The sequence below is a fragment of the Capricornis sumatraensis genome, chromosome 13, assembly GCF_032405125.1.
Source record: "Capricornis sumatraensis isolate serow.1 chromosome 13, serow.2, whole genome shotgun sequence".
Lineage (NCBI taxonomy): Eukaryota > Metazoa > Chordata > Mammalia > Artiodactyla > Bovidae > Capricornis > Capricornis sumatraensis.
Genome location: NC_091081.1, coordinates 6,708,369 through 6,727,921, shown reverse-complemented (window position 1 = coordinate 6,727,921; position 19,553 = coordinate 6,708,369). Strand labels below are relative to the sequence as shown.

The 19,553-nt window shown below is 41.6% G+C and overlaps 1 protein-coding gene across 3 annotated transcripts in view; it reads left to right on the top strand.

Moving 5' to 3' along the window:
• HMGN3 (high mobility group nucleosomal binding domain 3) overlaps positions 1 to 19,553 on the top strand; it is a 34,313-nt gene that overhangs the window by 8,034 nt on the left and 6,726 nt on the right. For all 3 annotated transcript variants that reach the window (XM_068985236.1, XM_068985234.1, XM_068985235.1), the window contains exon 2: positions 13,627 to 13,677. In XM_068985236.1, coding sequence (XP_068841337.1) covers positions 13,627 to 13,677 — 51 coding nt within the window. The remainder of the gene's footprint in view (positions 1 to 13,626; positions 13,678 to 19,553) is intronic.

Here is a 19,553-nt window from a genome sequence, read left to right as displayed (position 1 = left end):
ACAGGGCCATTTAGACCTGCCCAAAGCGAATGCTTGTTCAGTCACAAAAGGGAATGATATGCATAATCAGAAGTAGGGAAGTAGAGTAAAAATGTTTTAAATCTCAAAATTGGTTCCAAAATTTAATATTTTAAGAGTAACTTACCAGTAACAACATATACGTATATTTATTACCATTAAAAGTTAAATAGCTACCATTTATTGAATGCCTGGCTGAGCCTTGTGCTTTATAGTCATTAGGCACCTTCTTTTAAATAAAAATATGTGAAGTTGTTAGAAATAAACCTGGGTGGGAAGCATTATGGAGTAATTTCATATTATTTCATTTTATTCTCCCTGCACTTCTGAAAGGCTGGTCTCGTCTCACAGAGTATGATATTGACAGCCATAATAAATAACATTTAGGTAGCTTTCTATGACTCAGGCACTGTTCCCAGCACTTTGCATTCATAACCTGAATCATCTAAGCACCTGGTCAGGTGTGTTCTCCACAATGACATCTTCCGAGGTAGGGGGTGGCCGAGACGGGTCTGCTTCCAGAACCATGGAGCCTGCAGCTGGTCTCAGCCCCAGACACAGTGAGAAAACTGGGACTTAGTCAGATGAAGGCATTTCCCCTGGGTCACACGGCTGGGAAGTGACAGAACTAGGAATTCCACCCCAGCCCTCAAGCATTTTACTCCTAACTGTGACAGCACGGTACTTGCCATACGTGTTCATTTCTAATAATCTCAGTGGTGGTCCTTGCTCAGTTTCTAAGTCGTGTCCGACTCTTTGCGACTCCATGGACTGCAGCAAGACAGGTTTCCCTGCCCCTTCACTAGCTCCTAGTGAATTTTTATTTAAATTCCTGTCCATTGAGTCAGTGATAGGTATTTAAATAAAGGCGCCCAATGAATGAAACAAGAAGGACTCAAGCTATGTAAATATGTGTGTCCATCTGTTTAAAATGTTCTCTTTATTAAGATATAGGCTGATGCCATTGCTTCTAGGCACCAGTCAGAGGAAGTTACCCCACAAGTCATTATTATCTGTGATCACACCCTAAGGCTGCCCTCAGGGTCCAGACCTCTGGCTTCTGAAAGATGCCCATTATCATGAAGCCTTCTGGGTATTTCAGGAACTCATGGACTGCAGGCTCCTATGCAAGGTATTTATGTGAAGTTTCCATCCCTAAGCATTGGTATCTTCGAGTATTGAAAGTCTAAAGCTTCATATTTTCTCAAATTCCACCATGAACTGGTGGATTTACTATTTCCAAGATATATTGTCTTTGTTATATTTCAGTTAACAGGGATATTTGCCTGTCACCAGAAATATGTAAATACACTTGCATCAGTTTCAGTTCAGTCCCTCAGTTGTGTCCGACTCTTTGTGACCCCACGGACTGCAGCACACCAGGCTTCATTGTCCATCACCAACTCCTAGAGCTTGCTCAAACCCATGTCCATCGAATTGGTGATCCCATCCAACCATCTCATCCTCTGTCGTCCCCTTCTCCTCCCGCCTTCAGTCTTTCCCGGCATCAGGGTCTGTTCCAAAGTATAGTTTTCAACTATACTGCAATTAAAAAAAAAAATACTGGCCTCACGATATGACGCATCCATTGACTGTTTAAGAACTTTGCATTCACCCTCTCGTTTAATGTCTCCAGTAACCCAACAAAGTAGAATATATTTTTAGCCCAGTTTTGCAGATGAGGAATCTGAGTCTCAGAGAGCTGAGAACCCCATGAACACTGGCATATTATACAGTAATAGTGACAGGTTGTAATACATGTTTGAAGCCCCCATTGCTTAGGCATTGGATTTAAAAACAAGCAGGTGCTTTTGTGTTTGGAACTCATCAAATAAAGAATAAAAGCCTCATAGCTTGGAAAAGCTGTTTTACCTAGAACTGAACGGATTTTTATTTCAGAGTTCTGGATTACCAGCTGATTAATGTTTAATTACAAAAGTTATTTTTAAAAGGTATGAAGTGACATTATTTTAAAATTATATCTTTATTATTTTGATCCCATCCAAAGATAAATACAAAGTTTACCCCAAAAGATAGGTGTTTTGTTTTTTTTTTTTCTTTTCTAACTTTCTCTTTTTGGGTATAAACTGTGGCTTTTTACAATACTGGACACAATTAGTTAAATTCTGCTTTGTGGGAAGTTGCTGTGAGTCCTAGACCCGGTGTATGTGGGAGGTAAACACACCAAAGACTTAAGTGTGAAGCTTGAAAGACTTCTGACGTTCCATATGTATGCCATAGAATACATTTTTGAACTCTTTTATGTCTCCTCTTCATTGCTTTCCTTTATCTCTTATTTACAGTTTTTAATTTTACTGTTCCCCCTTTTAATGGTCACACGTCCATCACATCAGAGCCAGCTTGATTTCATTTTGCAAAAATATAAGGAGCATCATAACTTGCTTACCATTTAGTAGAAGTAAATTCGTATCTGAGCAAATAGGAAAATTAAGGGATTTGGTAACATCCCTCTAAAATCCCTGGTGTAAAAGTTGAAAGACTGGGGTCTAGGGTGGTCTCCCCGACTCTTTAATGGGGGAAAGTCGCTTGATCTCTTTGAGCCTCTATTCCTCATCTGTAAAATGGGAGTATTGAGACAGTCCTGTGTATCTCAGTGCTGTTGAGATGATCAAATACAGCAACAAGTTGAATGTACATAGAGAAACATAAAGTGCTACGAAAATGATAGAAATGATTTGTTTTGTCTTTACTTTTAATAGTAAGATGAAAGTACTTGTAGCCATGTGTATGAACATTTAAAAACCTAGAATAGTAAATTTATGTGCATCTCAACATGTAATATTTTTATTTTTTCAGAATTATATTGTTTTATTTTATGATAGGTTTAGTCTTTTTCAAATTTTTATGTTTTTATTTGCAGTATAAGTTATATTTCAGTATAGTTGATTTACAATATTATGTTAGTTTCAGGTATCCAGCAAGGTGATTCAGTTAGACGTGTACATATATATTCTTTTTCAGATTCTTTTCCTATATAGCTTATTACAAAATATTGAATTAAGTTCCCTGTGCTATATAGTAGGTCCTTGTTGATTATCTGTTTTATTAATGTATATAATAGTGTGTATATGTTAATCCGAAACTCCTAATTCATCCCACCCTCACCTTTCCCCTTTGTTTACTGTAAATTTGTTTTTGAGTCTGTTTCTGTTTTGTAAATAAGTTCATTTGTCTCATTTTTACAGAGCCCACATATAAATGATGTCGTATGATATTTTTCTCTGCCTGACATTTCACTTAGTGTAATAATCTCTGAGTCTATCGATGTTTCTGCAGGTGTCATTGTTTCATTCTTTTTATGGTTGAGAAACATTGCATCGTATATATATGTACCACATCTTCTCCTGTTTGAGTCTTTATTTATTTGGCTCTGCGGGTCTTAGTTGGGACATGCAGGATTTCTGATTAGGGCCTGTGAACTCTTACTTGCAGCGTGTGGGATCTTGTTCCCAGACCAGGAATCAAATCTGGGCCCCCTGCACTGGGAAAGAGGAATCTTAGCCACTGGGTCACTAGGGAAGTCCCCACATGTTTATCCATTCAAATGGACATTTAGTTCCTTAAAAAACTACAAGCAGAGCTACCATATGATCCAGCAGTCCCGCTCTTGGTCATATATCCAGAGAAAACCGTAATTTGGGAAGATACATGCACCCCATTGTTCACTGCAGATAGCCAGAACTTGGAAGCAATTAACATGTCATATTTCTAACGGGAAATTGTTTCTTGTTATTCTAAAAGTTAAGTCGCTCAGTCATGTCTGACTCTTTGCGACCCCATGGACTGTCGCCTACCAGGCTCCTCCGTCCTTGGGAATTTCCAGGAAAGAGTACTGAAGTGGGTTGCCATTTCCTTCTCCATGTTATTCTAAGAGGCTCACAAATGAGGCAGAGAAGGCAATGGCACCCCACTCCAGTACTCTTGCCTGGAAAATCCCACGGTTGGAGGAGCCTGGTAGGCTGCAGTCCATGGGGTCGCTAAGAGTTGGACACGACTGAGCAACTTCACTTTCATTTTTCACTTTCATGCGTTGGAGAAGGAACTGGCAACCCACTCCAGTGTCCTTGCCTGGAGAATCCCAGGGACTGGGGAGCCTGGTGGGCTGCTGTCTATGGGGTCGCTCAGAGGTGGACACGACTGAAGCGACTTAGCAGCGGCAGCAGCCAAATGAGGCAGAGGGGGAAACACTCCATTTCATATAATGTGCTGCTTGCCCAGCTCTACAGGTTAAGATACTTCCCGGACTGGAACCCTCTTGCTGCCCTAACGTCCCAGATATGCACCCAGTTTTGAATATAGCAAAGCCAGAAGAAAGCACTTAGAGCCTGTAGTGGATGAGAGGATGAACTCTGAGCCCGTCCCCCCGGGTCTGAATCCCAGCTCTTACCCTTACCAGCGAGATTACCAGCTGTGTTGTCTCAGGCAAGTTACCTAAACCTCTCTGGCTCCAGTTCCTCCTTCATACAATGGATATGATGCTGTTTGCCCGCCTCACAGGACTGCGGTGAAGGAGATTAACTCATTTAGATCGCTGCCTTGCACGTGACTGCAGTACAGAATCCATGTTTGTTGAGATGATGATGGTTGCTCTGGGTCTCTTCTCGTATCCCTTTCCAAGGCTTCAGTACCTGACATCTCTGTGATATATATTCCATAGTGTGATTAGTATATATTTGAGTATCTCACTAAGTCAGGCGAGTGAGATCTTTGGATCCAGCCTCTTAGTCTTCCTCATGAAGAAACTCAGGCCCAGGGACATAAGATACAAGCCAGGTTGGGGTCAGGCTTCCAGCCTCAGCCAGGAGCTTCCGGCACCATCCCATTCACCCAACATGGGAAGAGGTGACTCTCCTGAAAAAGGCAGCTCAGACCAAAGAGCTGCGTAAAATTTTTAAGTTATTTCGTATTAATGGTATATTTCCATTTTTAAATTATGTACATTTATACGAAAAAAGGATTTCCCTGGTGGCTCAGATGGTAAAGCGTCTGTCTACAATGCGGGAGACCTGGGTTTGATCCCTGGGTCGGGAAGATCTGCTGGAGAAGGAAATGGCAATTCACTCCAGTACTATTGCCTGGAAAATCCCATGGACAGAGGAGCCTGGTAGGCTACAGTCCATGGGGTCGCAAAGAGTCGGACACGACTGAGCAACTTCACTTCACTTCACTACATACGAAGAAAATTTTGCTGAGCATACTTAAACACAGCTTTTTCTTTGCTTTCATTTATCTTTTGTAATGGAATCTGTGAGATACTTTCCTTAAAAGTATCCCTCAGAAAAGAAAAGCCCATGGACGGAGGAGCCTGGAAGGCTGCAGTCCATGGGGTCGCTAAGAGTCAGACACGACTGAGCAACTTCACTTTCACTTTTCACTTTCATGCATTGGAGAAGGAAATGGCAACCCATTCCAGTGTTCTTGCTTGGAGAATCCCAGGGACGGGGGAGCCTGATGGGCTGCCATCTGTGGGGTCGCACAGAGTCAGACACGACTGAAGCGACTTAGCAGCAGCAGAAAAGAGAATTGCTGTTTATTTCAGTTCATTGAGAGTCTTTTTAAAGCAGAGTCCTTACTCCATTACTTTTATCGTGAACACCAAGATTTTATTTTGGGAAGACATACTAGCCTCGTGGCCTTAATAACCTATTTGGGTTTATAGAAGTTGATGAAATTAATAGACATAAGCCAAGGAGGAAGTAAGAAAAAATTTTGACGTTGGTTTCATTATTAAAGAAGGTCATTTGCATGTGACCTCTCATTCCCAAATAACTGGATTTTTTAAGGGTTATTTTAACAAGCAAGGCAGTATTGGACTTCCCTGGTGGCTCAGACAGTAAGCGTCTGCCTACAATGCAGGAAACCCAGCTTCAATCCATGGGTTGGGAAGATCTGGAGAAGGAAATGACCATATTGGAAGATCCCAAACACACACTTAGAGAATGAACGAAAAACTGCCATTGTGATGTTAAACAGTGGTCCTTATGGCTTTGAATAAAATTGTCAGAGTCTGTTTCATATGTCAAATTCAAATATGTGCATATTTGAGTTTAAGGGAAATATGTGTTGTTTGGAAAACTTCATGAGAATTTCATGGACAGTGCCTCATTTGTGGAGGGAAATGAATGCTGCCTTAAATAATTTAATTATGTGTCAGTTTTAGCAGAAGCATGAAAGCTTAGTTAAAGACAAATTTCAGTCTTTCTCGGGGTGGGTTATTTGGATTTTTGTCATCAAATGGTTTCCCTCTGCTAACCAGCTCACTATTGGACTGCTTTATTTTCTCCAGCTTTTAATTTGTAACAGAAAAATGTAGATTAATTTCAAAAGAAAATGTTTAAAAATTAATTTTAAAAGAGAAATGCTACTAATTTAAACATACTGACCAGCAAGTTAAATAAGAGTCCACTCAAAGTAATACATTCCCCCAGAAGTGATTTTGTTTATTTGCAGTGTTATATCTGCTCCCAACTTTGCTGCATCAGCACAGATAATCCAGGAGCTGAGTCTGGATTTGTTCTATGGCAGCTGGCTAATGGGTTACTTGAATTGTGTACACACTCTAAGATTTCAGTGAATTCACTTAAGTTAGAAAACAATAACCCGTGTCACTTAATGTCTTGGAAGGAAAACTCCGAGAGCCTGCACTTAACCGGTAAAGACTATTTGGAACTTTAACACAGGGTCCAGCACTGTTGCTAAGAATCCCGAGCTCTTGTCTTTCTTCTGCATCTGAAAAAGATGGCACCAGGAGGTACTATTCTTCCCAGCTTCCTGCCACACCCTCAGTATTTTTCTCAGAAGTGACAAATTTGGAGGCTAGGACCATCCAGCGCTGTTTCCAAGCAACTGTTGAGGGCCGTAATAATTCTCTCATCTCTGCAGATCCCTTCCTGAGTGTGGAGAGAGAAAGCTGGGCTGATGGTCCCCATAAGAACCCCTAAGTAAAGTGGTAGCTGCTGTTTATTCAATGAGAATCTCAATAAATGGGCATTTGTTCTGTTCTGGATGGTCTGCAGAATGAAAATTCCAAATTTCATTTCCTTCGTTTCCCAAGAAGGACTCCTCGTCCTGTTGCAGCCTTAAGGAAGTACGATTTTGTCCCCTTCGGTGCATTTTCGTGTCCTCAGATGCAGGACTCCGGCATCTTTGTAAGATGGGAGGGTGGAGAAAGTGAAGTTGGTCAGCTGCTGAAGGAACCCTGGCTTCCTTCACCAGCTCTCCTCCCACGCCCGCTCAAGAGGACAGCTCTGAATCCATGTTTCTGATGATCTTGGCTTCCCGTCTTGCCCGACTCCAGATTCCTTCATATCAGCACAAATGAAATGACTGTGAATTATATGTTTTGGCCAGAAGAGGAAGAGGTGGTGTCTGCCCAGACTTGTAAGAAACACAAGAAACACTAATAGTTGTGGAATTTGTGTTGGCAGGAGGTGTGGCACTGCCAACTGGGCTTTACTTCCACCCCTCTTCCCCTTGAATATTGGTAATACTTTGGGAGTTTTAAATACAGAAAAATTCAGAAAATAATATGACATGCCTATTTACCCATCATTCAGAATTCACACATTTGACCGTTTTTTATCCTCTTTGCTTCAGATCTTTCTAAGAATAAAATGTTATAAAGTTTAAGTTCAAGACACCTCCTTGATTCCCTTCCCTTGTGAACCTTCCTGAAGATAACCTTGATCATGAATTGATTGTATATCTTTGCAGGTCATGATTTTAGATGTTCACGATGCGTATGTTATATGTAAATCCATGATAATTGATTTGTGCATGTTTTGAAATTTATAAGTAATCACATACTGCATTCTGTTTCTTTTGTTATTTGACATTATAATGAATGGGTGTAACTTGTTTAGGTATATTATGATAACTAATATATGTGGACTTTTTCTAATGACTTGTTTTGTGGTTTATGTTTATCATGTGTTTTCCTCTTTTCTTCCTTGCCTTTGATTTGTAAAATTTGCTTTATTTCACTCCTCCTGATTTGTTAAGTGTATAGATTCTTTTTATTTTCTTAAAAAGCATAATGCCTGTCTTTAAATTTTTATTTTAGTGTGATCTAAAATGATTCTGTGTCTGTATAATCCTCCAGAACGAAACCAGGACCCTCCCATGCTGGAGGTGGAGATGCTCTGTTCCCCCTCTTCTCATCTTTTATGGCTGTTACTGTCTAGACCTGTGCCACCCAGGATGGCAGCCACTAACTACACGAGGCTGTTAGCCACTGAGAAAGAATGAGCCAAGTTTAAAAAGTTTTAATTTCATCAATTTAAATTTAAAAGCTGATATTCGATTCAGTTACTGGGAGGTTTTAAACATGTTTGCAACAACCTGGATATGTGAAAATACAATATAGTTTATGACCTCTAAATATGGGTCAGATATTCGTAGTGAAAACTTGGCATTTGAGTGGAAGTGTGCTGTAAATGTGAAATACATGCCAAGTTTTGAGGATTTAGTGTGAGGAACGTTTGTCACGTATCTGATTAATAATTTGAATCTTGATAGCATGTTGAAATGATAAAGTTTTTGTTATCTTCAGCTAAATATACTATCAAAATTAGTTTCACCTTTGTCTTTTTACTTTCTTCATGTGGCTATTAGAAAATCTAAAATTATGTTTTATAATTTTATAGGGCAACACTAGTCTGTGATTTCTATTGAAATATTTTAAACACACAAAAAATAGATATTAGTATCTACAATTAATAGATTTGCCAGTATATTGTATACTTTTTTCTTACACATTTTTCTTTCGTGTCAGTTCTCTTTTCTTCTTGCTGGATTTGCTCCTTTAGGTTTAGATCTTGTTGAAAGAGAGACTCTGTTGGCAGTAAACTCTCTTAGTATTTATGTTATGACATACCTTCATTTACCTTCACTCTTGAATGATAGCTGGGTGTAAAATTTTAGGCTGACAGTTTTCCTCAACTCCTTGAACATTTCTCTGGAGTTTCCTGCTTACAGATTCTGGTGAGAAGTTAATTCTTTGAAAATAATCCATCTCTTAATTCTGGAAACTTTTAACGGCTTTCTTCATTTTCTTCGATCTTCTGTGGTTTCATTATGTCTCATTGTATATGTTTGCTTTGCTTTGTTTCCAGTTTGTTCCTTGGTGTGAGTTTTTCATCTGGAGACTCATGACCAGTTTGGGAAACTTCTCACCCGTTATGCCTTTGCCTTCCTACCAGTGTCTCTGGTCTCTGCTTCTGAAAGTCTATTAAACATATGTGGATCCTTGCAGTTAACCACCATGTCTCCTAACCTCTCTTTCATACTGTTTATCTCATTATTGCTGTTTGTTACATTCTGGGCTAGTTCCTCAGCACTCCATGACAATTCATTATTTCTTCTGCTGTACCTGGTCTAGACTTTACCTTTTGAGTTCTTTTTAATTTCAAGGAGCCTGCTTTCATTTTCAGAACTTGCAGTTTTAAAAAGTTCAACTACCTGTTGATTTTTGCCATGCACAGTTTGTGTTCTCAACTGATTCTCCTTTTTCATTGGGTTACCAGGTGATCCAGCTGCCTGCTGACTTGTGCCACCTGCCACCTAGGGACTCCCCCAGAATCCCCGCTGTGCCTTCCATCAGGCCACCACATGTGTCCCCTACCCCTTGCTGGTTCTCAGTTCAGCCCCCATCCAGTTGGATGCTGAAGGAGCCTCAGATGTGTGAATAAGATCTTTTTTGTTAAGCCATGGTTCTCTGCCTTCTTGGCCATTCTGCATTCAAACTAGATTAGCGTGAGGCTGCCCTGTCTAGGGGAGTGGGCAAGAACCCGTCTGCCTTGGAACCCCCTGCAGCCTGTCTCACTCACTTCGTCCTTCCCTTCTGTTCACAAGGTGGTTGAAGTATATCTGAGATCATCTGTGTACACCCCCAAGCCTTATTTCTCCCTTTTCTTCATTTTTATTCCTCAAAATCTTAGACGAAAGCTTTGGGCTTCTCTTTTGATTCCTTTATACCATGACCTCCTGCTCGCTTCAGCCTCATGGCTAAGTGTTAGCAGTGTGTGATAAGACAGCCTGAAAGGTGGTAGGTCCTTCTGAAATTGTATGCCTGTTACTCTGTGTAACAGAAGCAGATGACAGGGTTGCAGGGAATCTGGTGTAGGGGATTGTGTTCAACCTCAAGGCTCCATTGAATTTAATATATCATATTTGATAATTTACAGACTCATTAATAATGACAAATATGGCTGAATAGATATTAGTCACAAATACGGAAGTCTAGAATTTCAGGATTAAAAGGTGGTTATTTTACCTCTATGCTCAAATAAAAATTGTTGCTATAAAAAAAGACTCATTAAGGTCTTATATATTTTTTTATTATTTTTTTAAATATAAATGTATTTATTTTAATTGGAGGTTGACTACTTTACAATATTGTATTGGTTTTGCCATACATCAACATGAATCCGCCACAGGTATACACGTGTTCCCCATCCTGAACCCCCTCCCTCCTCCCTCCCCGTACCATCTCTCTGGGTCATCTCAGTGCACCAGCCCCAAGCAGCCAGTATCCTGCTATATGTTTTGTTGTATAACATTTGTATAGCCATTCGGTCTATGAAATGCTCTCCCCAGTATCTCGCTTGATCGTAAAGATGACCCTTTGAGTTAGGTGTCACTATCATCGATCAGAGAAAGAGACGGAGTCACATGATCAGGTCACTGTCCCAGACCACATGGCTCTGAGCTAGGGAGCCGAGAGTGAAGTGTGTCTGGACCTGCATGTGTGCCGCAGAACCCCACTGACGCCAGGGTGAAGATCATTTGGGTTGTTCCTGCCTACCAGTTTGCTATGTGCTTGTGTATAGAGTGATCTCGGGGAGTAGTTGCCAGAGAAACCAGCTGTGCTACAGTTGCCTCTCTTCCGTCTCCAGGCTTAGGCTCATTCATTCATCTGGAAGTATTAACATAGTCAGTTATACCTGCCTTTTTTTGGGGGGAGGGGTGGTTCCCAGGTTTCTCTTTTTCAGTAATTGGCATCCAATACGAACAATATTAGGTCAGTTTAGAGAGTGATCAGTCATATTGCTGTCACAAATCCACTGCCTGGAAGCATATTGAACATAATGTCATTAATATCAGTTTAAGGGAAAAAAAATTGTGGATAACATCAGTTTCAGGAAAAAAGATTTTACTGTCATTTAATGTCAATAGAAGCTGTGTGGAGACTTCCCTGGAAGTCCAGTGGTTAAGACTCTGCGCTTACAATGCAGGGAGGGTGGATTCAATCCCTGGTCAAGAAACTTAACATCCCACATGGCCAAAAAACAAATAAGTAGTAGCTGTGTGCTGCTGCTTTAAAAGCCTGTCAGTTACAGGTAGAGGGTAGCCCAGATCAGATCTCCTGAGTGGCCTGATAAGTAAGGATGAGAGCCCAGCACTTCAGACAACACAGCGTCTGGTTGTGGCCAGGCGGGTCACATTGGTAACTGGGGAAATGGGCAAAGCCAAATGGCTCGCCTATTAGACTTTCTCAAGATTTTCCTGTCTCTAACTCAGCCGGCTGATGCAGCACAAGACCTGTGAGCCAGACATTCCTGCGCCAGAGAGTGGGGAGAGGAAAGAGAAGCTCTCTTTTCCTTGATGATAGAGAGGATTGCACGGATGAGGGGGAAAACGGTTGGTGTGGAAACACGAGAGAACTCCAGGGATCTGGGAGGTTCTGAAGAGAGAGAAATCCGTAAACTGGCTAACAGGCAGCCCCAGGGAAGAAGAGGCTTACTGTGTTGTTTGCATTGAAGAAAAGGTTTTGTCTTTCTCAAAGACTTATCTACTTCTGACCTGACTTTTACATATTACTTTATAATCCAAGCGTTTATTTATTAATAGTTTTTTGGCCGCACTGTGCAGCTCACGTGATCTTAGTTCCTCTACCTGAGATTGAACGCAGCCCCTCCGCAGTGAAAGTGTGGAGTCCTAACCACTGGTCTGCCGGGGATTTTCCTGTAACCTAAGTGTTTAAATTTAATCTTACTTTATGTGGACTTTCCATATGTTCACATAGCTTAACTATTTTTAATCCCATAACATTAATAATTACGTTGTTTATCTAAACATTTGTCTGTTATTTACTGATCCTGTGAGTTGTTTCCAATTATTTCATATTAGAGTACAAATAAAATGGTATTTTTACAAAGCTTCTTGTTTCTTTCTGTGACTCTCGGTTCCAGAGTCAGAATTACTCCATCATTACATCAGTCCTCTGTGTCTTTTTTATATTGCCAGATTGTTCTTTGAAAATAAATTGATTTACAGTGTCACCAACCCCAGCAAACAGTGGGTTTGAGGAGCTTTTAAATGTTTTTCTCATTTTATCAGACTAGGCATTACCACACAGCTGGTTTCTTTTCCTAAGCCATGCATTGCGTCAAATGTCAGTTTGCTATTTGTATTTTTTTTTGTCCTGGGAACTCTTCCTCTGTGTGTGTTAGTCTCAGTTGTGTCCGACTCCTTGTGACCCTGTGGAGTGTAGCCCCACCAGGCTTCTCTGTCCATGGAATTCTCCGGACAAGAGTACTGAAGTGGGCAGCCCTTCCATTCTCCAGGAGATCCTCCCGACTCAAGGATCAAACCTGGTTCTCCTGCATCACAAGCAGATTCTTCAGCGTCTGAGCCACTCCTCTGTTCCTGCACGCTTTTCTGCTAAGTCACTTCAGTCGTGTCCAACTCTTTGAGACCCTAGTCGTAGCCCACTAGGCTCCTCTGTCCATGGGATTCTCCAGGCAAGAATACTGGAGTGGGTAGCCGTTCCCTTCTTCAGGGGCTTTTCCCCACCCAGGGCTTGAACCCACGTCCCTTAGGTCTCCAGCACTGGGAGGCAGGTTCTTTACCACTAGCACCACTTGGGAAGCCCACTCTATTCCTGTGTTGTGTCAAATAGTTTTAATTTTCTGATTATTTGAAGTGTTTTCATCTTATTTATTGTCTAGCCAATAAAAATATATGGACATAATTGATTTGTCTTATAAATCTAAGTGTATTTATGGAGTCTGGAAAGGAGCTGTCACAAGAGTGGGCAGATGCTTCCCCGGGGGGATGGATCAAACTCTGGAAAGAAATCAGCTAGCATGGCTGGGTGCTGGGCTGTTCCGCTGGGGCTGGGAGTGTGGGAGAGACCCTGGAGTTACTGATGGAAAAATGGGAATTCATGATAAATGTGTCAAGTCTTATCAGGAAATGGGCTAGAAATCAAAGCTAGCTGAGTATGGGGTGAAAATAACAGTTTTGCGCTTGGCCTGGGCTTTTCCTGCTCTCATCTTAGGGAACAAAGTGACTATTGGCTCCCTGTTCTTCCCCCCGGTGGCAAGAGAAATCAATGAAAATTGCTTCAAGTGAATGTACATTGAGAACAGGGGCTCAGATCAGTTCTTGCAACAATTCTGGTGTAATATTAGAGCAGTTATGCAGATAAATGCTCTGTGTGTGTGTGTGTGTGTGTGTGTGTGTGTGTGTAAAACATATCCTTTTACAAATTTACTTTTCCCTGGAAATTATCATTGGCTTATGTAGTCTTTTAATATGCATTTTCCAACTTAAATACAATTCACCCAAATATTTTCTTTTTAGTCTCCAGAGAATACAGAGGGCAAGGATGGATCCAAAGTAACTAAACAGGAGGTAAGTGTGTCTTTGACATCCTGTATTCAATTATTAACTGGAATTTCTAGTATTGTTATGACTGTCTGCATCTGAATGACTGCTCTTCTAAACTGGATTGTTGAGACTACGTAAACCAGAGATAGAAGTGTGGCTGTGTTTCCGCCCTTGGCCCGGGCAGATTTCAGTTAGGGGCACTCAGGAGGTGTTTTCCACTTAGCATGTTTATGTTTCTACTTGTCCGTACTGCTGTCTGTTAAAGCAGATACTGAGAATTCCTTCTGGGCAAAGAGTGAGATAATAGGTAAATTCATCAAGGAGAACAAAGTCCGCCTTTCACAGTACGGAAATGAAAGACTGTTGATTTAATAAATTCTCCACTCCAGTGAGTGAACTATAAATTACCGTTTGGGCTCTGAATATTTGCCTAAAAGCAGTCGTCTTTTAAAGTCAGAAACTACAAAAGATATGTAAAATGCCAGAATTTTAAAGTTTTTTACTTCGAACCAGGAAAATTCGTAGGTTTGGGGATAATTAGATAATAAGTCAAAGAAGCTCTGTGTGAAAATACAGAAAACTCCAAAAGGCTAGGAACTTGGAAGAGATACTTGCCTTTGACCTTCCGTGGCAATATCACGAACTTCTGAAAGGAGACGAGCTAGAAAAGTAGCGAATGAGATGGTAACTGTGATGACAGCCATTCCCTTTTGCACAGAGCCTTACGGTGTGTGGAAACACTGCGGCTCTTAACCCTTGAACTTACAAACTCAAAGGGGTCAGGAGAGAGACGAAAACAATATCTAGTTACAGAGTCTGATTGGGTGACTCATATTGTGTTAATAATTCAGAGGTGGTCATGAGAGCAAAACCCCTACACATGGTTTGTAAAAGGAAGTTCGTTCTGCCGAGTGGAAAATCTTCAACAGAATCTGTAAAGAAATACTTCAAAACCAGAACAAGCAGAACTGCTTATAGCCAAGTCCCCGCCGTGCATTTACCCAGTTCTCAGTGTCTAGCAGAGCTTGGGAGGTAAAACTGGCAGTCCAAGGTCAAGTCACTAAACAGATGGTGAAAGTGAAAGTGAAGTCGTGTCCGACGCTTTGCGGCCCCGTGGACTGTGGCCTGTCAGGCTCCTCCGGCCATGGGATTTTCCAGGCAAGAGTGCTGGAGTGGACTGCCATATGAAAGTCACTCAGTAGTATTCAACTCTTTGCGACCCCATGGACTGTACAATACTGGAGTGGGTAGTCTTTCCCTTCTTCAGGGGATCTTCCCAACCCAGGGATCAAACCCAGGTCTCCCACATTGCAGGCAGATTCTTTACCAGCTGAGCCACAAGGGAAGTCCAAACAAATGGTAGAACCAAACAAAAAAATGTTATACCAAAGTTCCAGTGCTTGAATTTTCTGGAAAATGGTGAAATATAATCTGTAGGACAGTTGACTAAGTGTAATACGCCTTAATGTTTTTAGGTTTTCGGCACAAATGCAGTTGGGTTTCTCCTTGGGGACTGCTATTTAAATTGATCTGTCAGAAAACCTAGAAACCATTACATACAACAGATCGTGGACAGTGAGAACTTTTCCCTCCTTTCAGCACTAAAAGCAAGCTGGTTAGAATATATGAACAAGATTCTTGCTCATACAGTTGTCTTATGCATATTCTTTTAGCCTCAGAATTTTTACTACTTATATTTTTACATTATTATTTTTAATGTTTTATCTGATTGCATGTATTATCTTGCTGCTATCAGAAATCTTTCCTAGAAAAGACTCTTCCTATCATTTAAATCAGGATCAGATTAAAACTTATGATTTGTCTTCAGGACACCAACACAATTGTTTAAAAAGTAAAAAGGTTGGTTAATTAGAAGTGCTTTGGGATAAGAACTGTTTAATCATATATTGATTGATTTTCCCTGCTGAATTGATGGGGTTTTCTAGTTATGTCACTGAGTGTGCCCAACCTAGTCTACAGTCAATAAATATCAGTTACAAAGGAGGATCTCCTTTTGAAAATCTTCTCAGTGGTATTTGAAGGTCATAGTGCAGAGTATAGTATCTGGACAATAAATGACCAAAGTGATAGGCTACAGTCATTACACTGGGCAGAGTCCTAAGCCCTTTCACCTCCATTGTTTGAGCTGACCCTTAATTTAACCCTGGAACAAGGGGAGAGAGCACTTTGGGATTTCCATAGAGCTAGTTGGCCACGCACAGAGCCGACTCATTGGAAAAGATCCTGATGCTGGGGGAGATTGAGGGCAGGCGGGGAAGGGGGCAACAGAGGATGAGGTGGCTGAATGGCATCACTGACTCAGTGGACATGAGTTTGAGCAGACTCTGGGAGATGGTGAAGAATAGGGAAGCCTGATGTGCTGGAGTCCAGGGGGTTGCAAAGAGTCAGACACGACTGACTTAATGACTGAACAACAGCAAGAGCATTCCTACCAAAGCAACCGAAAGATGTATGGAGCACTTGATGCACCAGGCTGTGCAGATTGCGTAGTGACAAAGGAGCAAAAGTCTCTGCCTTCATGGAGCTTCCACTTAGAAGGGAGAAAGAGAGAGCAAATAAAATGATCAGAAATCTGCTATGAAGAAAAAGAAAGCAATCAGAGGGAGCAGTTTATGTCAGAGAAGCACTGTTTTGGTCAACAGAGGCACGAGTTATTATCCCCATTTAACAAGAGTGAGAAAGGTTCTCAGAGAAATAACATACTTTTCCCTCACTTTGTCAGTTGCGGCACCAGGAAAGCCGTCTGAGTCTTCTGACTCAAAATCCCCTGTCCTCATGCCCCTTTTGGGGTCATCGTAAATCTGGTCATGGGACTTCGTGGTGGTCCCGTGCAGGGGGCCCGGGTTCAATCCCTGGTCAGGAAGCTATAAGATCCCGCATGCCACACGTCATGGCCCAAAAAAATTGAATCTGGCCACCCAGTGCCTTTTCTCGGTCTTCTCCATCCTCCAGTCAAGACCCTGATACGCATCCTGCTCCACTTCTCAATTCTGCAAAGAAGGGAAATTCGACCTAGCTCTTCATTTGTTTTTGAAAGTTAAAAGCAACTTGACTTGTGGGCTTTGCTTGGAAGTGCATGGCGAAGCACAGAGGCATTAAGAAGTCTCATAAAAGTAAAGGTACTTCTGAATTCCACTGGAATGGCCCATATGTTTTGAGCAGTGTTCAGCTAAGTCCAGTGATTTTACTTGTCCCTAGCTCTCCCAGGGAATTCTGTCATATTGAGATCAGACTTCTGTGTTGCTTTTGCAGGACATTAAAGACTCCGTATCTTTCATAGTAGCCCTCACTATAATTTTGTCCAGCCTAGGAAGTTTGTCAGGTAAGCAGTCAATGCCTACTGAATAGTTCCATTTTGTCCAGCACCTGTGTACCGCAGTGACAAACCTTCACGTGGTTTCTATAACTCTTAACGACCCATCATTCTAAAAGCCTGCCTTTTTTCCCCTGAGAACTGCTCTTTCGGCCACTTTTCCTGCGGATTCACAATCAACAAATGGAGAGACGTTTTTTTTTAAATTGACGTATAGTTGATTTACCACATTGTGTTTCAGGCACATAACAAAATGCTTTGGTGATACACGTATATGTATACATCTATATTCTTTTTTAAAATTCTTTCCACTATATTACAAGATATTGAATATAGTTCCTTGTGCTACACAGTAAACCCTTGTTTATTGAAAGAAATTCCTAAATCTTTTTTTAAAATAGTAGTTCTGCCCCACAGTGTGAGTCTCAAATGAATACTTTGAATTCTAGTGTTTGAAAGAAGGGAGAAGAGCAGCCTGGTCTATTATATATCCAGTAAATACAGTCCAGTCATTTATAGGAAGATTTGTGAAATGTGATGAAACTTTGCAGGAAGGTATACACACCTGCTGCAAAGTCAGTACTACCGACTGTGAGCGAAAGTTTGTTTGAGCCTCCCCTCTCTGCAGTGAGAAAGAGCATCTCTTAGGATGGTTTAAGAGAAGAATATTTAAGAGAAGTTTGGGTTTTTTTTTTTTCCCCCTCCCTGACATAGAAAGAAGAGCTGGTAAATTTTAGGCAGGAAGTCATAAAATCATTTTACTGTAAAATATATGCTTTTTAGATATGGCTCCATTTAGACAGCCTAGAAAGGCAGACTTTGTTTTGCATGCGTTTTCTAGACTTTTCATTTTGAAACTCTTGTGCTGGACCTGAATTATGAAAAGGTAGTGAGTCATTTGGATGGGAACAGCTGGCAGGCCAGTGCTCTGTTGGAACGCCTCTGGAAATCCCGGGGTGGGGGTGGGGTGTGACATCACTCTGCCTCTTGCCTGGAGAGGGAGGGGGCAGAGAACCGTCGAGTTGGGGAATTTTTCACAAGATCTGGCTTCCCTTCAATGAGCTCTTACTCAGGACAGCTCGTTGGTTGATAGGGAGGCAGTTGTAAATAATGGTTAACCTGTTGGCCCCTTTTCAGGCTCCAGCCTGGATCCTGAGTAGCCAGTGGCCTTGGCACCGCTCCCTGGGAGTTCACTCTTGCTGTGCGTGTCTGGTGCTCACCCAGGCCAATCACTTCCATGTTTGCTGAGGGCCCCTGCGAGGCATCAGAGCTTCAGGAGTGCTAGAGAAGATGGTTCCGTGCAGCAGGGGCACAGACAAGGGGCAGGAGGGAAGGCCCACATGGTGTGTCGCGCTGTGCACCCCCTGACCCTGTGCCGTGATCAGTGTCTGCACAGTCTTCTGACTCGACACTTCTGCCCGCCCACCTGAAGTCCAGCTCTGAGCTGTGCACACGAAACCAAGGTTAAAGTTATTCCTGGAGGCTCTGGCCTTTCATTTCCTTCTGTAGTTTAAAGAAAGACGGCTTTAGCTTCTTCTGGCTATATTCAGCAAGAAAATTCTTCCATGTCGAGATGGCAAGAAACACTCCAAGGCCCTTTCTTCTTGACCAGCTCACCCAGACTGACTTGAGAATTCCATGTCCTTGGAATTGTGACCCAGGTTCCTGCTGACGATTTGCGCTTACCGTCAAAAAGATTATTTGAGACCTTTAAGCTATTGTCATGAGGCAGAGTCCGCATAAGACAGCAAATTAGGGAAAAGCTTGCGTTCCTTTTTTTTTTTTAATGAGTATTCTTGCATATCTACTATATGTGAGGTGGTACGCGGTTCTAGTGGAAATAGAGCTACGAACCGAAGAGAACGGGAGGAGTATTTGCTCCTGGAACACTTAAAAAGAAAGGAAGTTGTAGAAAGTGAAATCCCTTCAGGCTCTGTCTTTGGCTGGTGAGGAGCAGAGTATCAGTTGTATGTGTGTTTTTCTGAAATATGTAGAGCATTTCTGCTCTTAGTAATTTTCTTTGCCATCTCCTTTGCTGTGAAGTTGCACCATCCTTAGGGAAGATTTCCTTGAAAAATTCTAATCTCAAGAGAGTCTCTAAATTTGTGAACTTCCAAATGAAAAGAGCTTTATACTCTATTTAAATCTTTCAGCGATGTGCATTTCATAGATCAATCATTGTGTTTATTTTGTTGCAGGTAAAAGGAAGCTGTGGTTGTTAACTGCCTAAGATTTGTAGTCATTCTCTTTTCTAACATAGTAACCAGGGAGGGGACTCCTGCTATTTCGGTTTCTGCACAATTATATAAGTCTCTTTTTGTATAAATGTATAAGCTTTGGTTCCGCTTGTAAGGAATGCGCGTCAGACTGGACTGGTTCTGAAATAGCGCCTCAGTGCTGCTGCTGCCCGTTTTATCACACAGTAGATGATGGTTTGGGTGGCAGCCTAAACGCGTCTTCCCGGCCTTGCCCATGGCGCCCTCCCCTGCGAGAGGCCAATTCTTTGAACAGTGCACCTGCACCTCTTTACAGACACTTCTGGAATGTTCCAGTGCGCAGGGCACTT